This window comes from Eurosta solidaginis, chromosome 4, assembly GCF_040869045.1.
Source record: "Eurosta solidaginis isolate ZX-2024a chromosome 4, ASM4086904v1, whole genome shotgun sequence".
NCBI lineage: Eukaryota > Metazoa > Arthropoda > Insecta > Diptera > Tephritidae > Eurosta > Eurosta solidaginis.
The window spans coordinates 210,807,358-210,812,451 of record NC_090322.1 but is presented as its reverse complement, the minus strand read 5'-3'; the positions used below and the strand labels follow the sequence as shown (position 1 = coordinate 210,812,451).

The 5,094-nt window shown below is 38.2% G+C and overlaps 1 protein-coding gene across 1 annotated transcript; it reads left to right on the top strand.

The window, feature by feature from the left end:
* The first annotated feature begins 247 nt into the window (after positions 1-247).
* On the top strand, positions 248-4,522 carry LOC137250938 (cytochrome P450 4g1-like). The gene is made up of 3 exons (XM_067784690.1): positions 248-637; positions 714-1,549; positions 3,518-4,522. Exons 1-3 carry the CDS (start codon positions 412-414, stop codon positions 4,115-4,117), a joined length of 1,662 nt encoding a protein of 553 aa, XP_067640791.1. The 5' UTR covers positions 248-411; the 3' UTR covers positions 4,118-4,522.
* The last annotated feature ends 572 nt before the right edge of the window (positions 4,523-5,094 follow it).

Below are 5,094 nucleotides of genomic sequence, written 5' to 3'. Positions count from 1 at the left end.
TAAGCCCCTTCTGGATCCACCAGTGCAAATAACCAAGGAAAACAATGTAAAACATTTGCTTATAAGTTCTCTCCTTGTCTCATCACCTTTCGCCAAAATAAACACCTTTCGACGAATTAGAAATGCAAATCTCTTACGAAATGTTGTCTTTTTAATTAAATGCGAGTTAATGAATTGATTAAAACTTTTGTAAATAGGAAAATTACAATTTTATTTCGAAACCATAAAATTGCATGCGTGTCATTTATTTTGTACAGTTTAGTGTACGCCGTGCTTGGGAACGGCACCACCTTTTTTAGTAAGCGCACTCAAGACGAATAGGAGCGAGAGCAGCTCGTTATATCGTAGTAAGGAATTTCATATAACGATTGTGGATCAAAACTCCAAGTCAAGGATAGGGAATTAAATGAAATGTCAGCTGCTACAGCTACAGTGCAAGAGACACTTACGCAGGCTTCGGCCAGCGGTGGATTAGGTGCTTTGTGGACATCGTTGATAGGTGTGGTATTGGCTGCCGCCTTGTATGAGTACTGGCGTCGGAGCTCACGCGAATATCGCTTGGCTAAAAATATACCCACACCACCCGAAATACCAATTTTGGGTAATGCACATTTGGTGTTGGGATTATCAAATGCTGGTAAGAGTCAAATATTAAAATATTTTAAAGTGATTAACAATTAATTAAACTAAAAAAAAATATTTATTTTCACCAGAAATTGTGGCAAGGGGCAATCAGTTCTTAGAGAAGTATGGCGAAACTTTACGTGCTACGCTCGGGCATGTACTTGTCGTATTTCTAACCAATCCCAGTGACATCGAAATCATTTTGAGCAGCAACAATCACTTGGAGAAAGCAGAAGAATATCGTTATTTCAAGCCTTGGTTCGGTGATGGTCTATTGATTAGCAAAGGTAATCACTGGCGTCATCATCGCAAAATGATTGCTCCCACATTCCATCAGAGCATTCTCAAAAGTTTCATACCGACTTTCGTGCAACACTCGAAAAATGTTGTGGAACGTATGTCAAAGGAATTAGGCAAAGAATTCGATATCCATGATTATATGTCGCAGACCACTGTCGAGATTTTACTCACCACAGCTATGGGTGTTAAGAAGATCCCCGATGGGAATAAGAGCTTCGAATATGCCAAGGCTGTAGTCGATATGTGTGACATTATTCATAAACGTCAAGTAAAAATGATGTATCGTTTGGACTCTATTTATAATTTGACTAAAATGCGTAAGAAGGGCGATAAAATGATGGATATCATTTTGGGCATGACCAAACGTGTTGTGATGGATCGTAAGGCTAATTATAATGCTGAAGGTAATGCCATTGTTGATGATATTGATGAATCTGCAAAGAAAGCGGCGGCGGCTAAGAAAGTAAGTGGATTGCGCGACGATTTGGATGATATCGATGAGAATGATGTGGGCGCTAAACGTCGTTTGGCTTTGTTGGACGCTATGGTGGAAATGTCAAAGAATCCCGAAATCGAATGGAATGAGAAAGATATCATGGATGAGGTCAATACTATTATGTTTGAGGTAAGTTTTGTGTGCTGTGGGTGTACTTAGGGATACGATACATATCGATAACTTTGCTTTTCAATGCCGACAGTTATTCTCGTTAGTTTATTAGTGGTATATTTATGGAGGGATAATCCAAAATATAGCGTTATTATGAATAAGATGACGAAATATCCGAAGCTGCTATATTATTAGATTTTAAAATTTTCGGACATCACTGCACTTCTTGTGTCAGGGATAGGCACAGCTTCTATTCCTATACCACCGAGTATGGCGGCCGCCATGTTGTGGTGGTAGCGTGCTCGATCTATCACATGTGTCAAAGTCCCGGGCCAGGCAATATCAAATACTAAGATTTTTTTGTTGTTTTTAATTAGAAAAATGTTTTCCTGAGAGGGTCGCAAACACTGTATTTCTGCCATGAAAAGATTATCAGTGTAAATTCATCTTCATACAGGTAGCTCGCGCCTGGTATTTTTCTTCTTTTTAAACGTGTGAGTGGTATGATAAGAAATTAATCTCATATCCGCGGTCATTGGACCGATTATTTGAGGGTCTAGTTAGTGGTGCTTTTTATTCCTTTCATTTTAAACGACACCAAACACGACACGCTGAGCCGACTTCTATGAGGAAAAGGCTGCTCTTCCCAATATTGATATTGAGTTCAAAAGATCTAAACTTTAAAAGCAGTTTCAAAAATGAACCTTCTTAGTTAGTTTCTGAAGCTAAAGGTCAAATTTTTCCTTCAGGAAATAATCAATCCTAGCGGAGTTTGAGAATGTGGTAGAGGGATGTAGTCCAGACTTTTTTAGCTTCAGAAGGATTACGAAAGGATTCTGGATAAGGGTAGTCCTTTGCTGGGCATCAATCCAGTACGTACCTTCTGGTTTTTGCTCGACTGAAGCGGAATCGATTGCTTCGATACCAGTAGCCAAAACGGTACTAGAGACGGAAAAACTTTTACAATGGCTAACAGTTAATCTTCATATTTTCTATCAATAAATTATTTGCTAGAAGTTAAAGATCTTAATAATTTCTCTTGGAAGAAAAGCAATTTTCGAGTCACTGCTGTCAGATAATTTGATGGGGGCGGGATCTAAATATGTGAATCGTGGGCACTTGATTATTTATTATTATTTTATTATTATGGCTGATAAGGGGAGTCACTTAGCTGGGATGTCAACGTTCTCTTTAACTCTTAGGGAATTAATTATTTACTCAGATAGTCAGACCTTCGCCAAGACTACGTTCTGCCGCCGTGGATTGGGACTTCGCTTTCCTGAATTTGGACCTTGAACTCTGCATCTGAAGCGCTGGGCATAACTTCTTGTCAGGTGGGATTCAAGGGTTGATAGCTGAAATTCACAGCTTTTTTTTTCTAAATATTCGATGTTGCCTCACCAGGGCCGCTAAAGCCACACCAATGCGGCCGCTAAAAGTTCATCTAAGCATGACAATGGGATTTCTAAAAAAAAAAACAGTTCCGAATGTCAGTGCATACGGTGCGGCTTAATACAGCTTCAGTAATGTAAGCTGAGGATGCAGCTTCAATATCGCAGTCGGGACGTATTCGACTCTCCGGAGAAAATATCCAGGACCAATGTTTGGACTTTCACCAAATTTATAAAGTGGACATGGACATGTTCCCTAACCGGATAGCGGCCACCGAAGTAAACGAACCTATTAGGCATTAGACAAGGGAACGTACGAGGATATGCGTCTACAACGCCAGCCCACCTGCTCTTCATACGGCCAGGCCACTAGAGAATGCTAAATTCCCTATTTGTTTCTCTAGCTTCCAATAGGTTTGCAGCAAATTAGATCAAAGCGCGCTACTTTCATCTAGAAAAGTATTTTTAGCGAATCTTTTTGCTTCGATATTATCGTATGTGCGATAATTCTAGAGCGTTCCTAAACCAAGCGCTTTACATTTGAATTACACTAAGCAATACTTAATATATACTCTTGAAATTTTATCTCACACAGGGTCACGATACAACCTCAGCTGGTTCCAGTTTCGCGCTCTGCATGATGGGCATGCACAAAGATGTACAAGAGAAAGTCTATGCCGAACAGAAGGCTATCTTTGGTGATAATATGTTACGCGATTGTACCTTCAACGATACCATGGAAATGAAATATTTAGAGCGCGTCATTATGGAAACCTTACGTATGTATCCACCAGTGCCATTGATTGCGCGTCGTGTTGATAGCGATGTTAAGTTGGCATCGGGTCCATATGTAGTACCTAAAGGCACCACCGTGGTTGTGCTGCAATATCGTGTACATCGTCGCCCTGACATATATCCTAACCCCGATAAATTCGATCCCGACAATTTCTTACCCGAACGTGCTGCCAATCGTCATTATTACAGTTTCATTCCGTTCAGCGCTGGTCCACGCAGCTGTGTCGGTCGTAAATATGCCATGTTGAAACTGAAAGTGTTACTCTCAACTATCATTCGTAATTATACCGTGCACTCGAATGAGACCGAGGCTGACTGGAAATTGCAGGCTGATATTATTTTGAAATTGGAAAATGGTTTCAATGTGGTGCTGGAGAAACGTCAGCCAGTGAAGGTGTAATTGCAAATTTTTAATTTAAAATTTTTTTTAATATAATTTTTGTTCTAACACCTATGACGAGCTTAATTATATATATACAAATATCTTAAAATTAATCTGACTATTATTATCATCATTATTATTATAATTATATGTTAAGTAGAACACCTTCCGAGACAAAACAATGATGCCATATAAGACCCACTTTTTAAGGACAAAAGAGACCCGAAGCAAAAGTAAAAGCAAAACCAAATAAAGCAACCGAATGTGATCAGTGTGAGGAACAATATATTTGTTGGGGTTAAAGGCTTATCTAAATAATATTTTAATATTTCATTTTTAATCAATATTATATAAAAAAATTATTAATATTAGTTTTAAGTGTGTAGAGTCAAATGAATAAAAAGTCAATTTAGAAATAAAGAGCATGCGCAGTATAAAACTGAAAAAAAAAAAATGCTGTATTAATTTATGGGGACTTCGCGGGGGAAGGAGGGAAAACTCAACGAATAAACATCTCAGTAACTCAATAATAATAAACGGCTCAGTAACTGTGGTGTAGCAACAAAGTTATACGAACTTTCTTTTCAGAGATAGCATTGCTCCATTCACATTAAGTATCGAGTTTCGAACATAAACGCGAACGCTGGCAAATGCGGAACAAAACCATACTTTTTAGGCCATAGTTTGAACAATAAATTAAATAAGTACATTTTTGGCTATTCATTCTTTTACAGAGAAGGTTCAAGTTTAAATTTAAACTTCAGTATTTTACCAAAAAAATTTGACTCAAATTTAAACCTTATATTGTGATTGCCGTTCATAATCTTCATTGAGTTCTCGGCAATGACTTGGTATGTTCGGTGTCCTCATTACTGAGAAAGCACTGTTATTAGATCCAAATTCAAAGTAAATAAATAAATGCCATCATCCGGTGGCAAAATCCTGAGCCAGATAAATAATTTTGCATGGAAATGCAATAACAACGATTTGATCCA

What these genes read in the sequence shown, in the direction of transcription:
- LOC137250938 (XM_067784690.1), top strand. Translation starts at nt 412, where the DNA reads ATGTCAGCTGCTACAGCTACAGTGCAAGAGACACTTACGCAGGCTTCG. An exon ending in GTTGGGATTATCAAATGCTG is followed by an intron (nt 638 to 713) that starts GTAAGAGTCAAA and finishes TATTTTCACCAG; the next exon opens with AAATTGTGGCAAGGGGCAAT. An exon ending in TCAATACTATTATGTTTGAG is followed by an intron (nt 1,550 to 3,517) that starts GTAAGTTTTGTG and finishes TATCTCACACAG; the next exon opens with GGTCACGATACAACCTCAGC.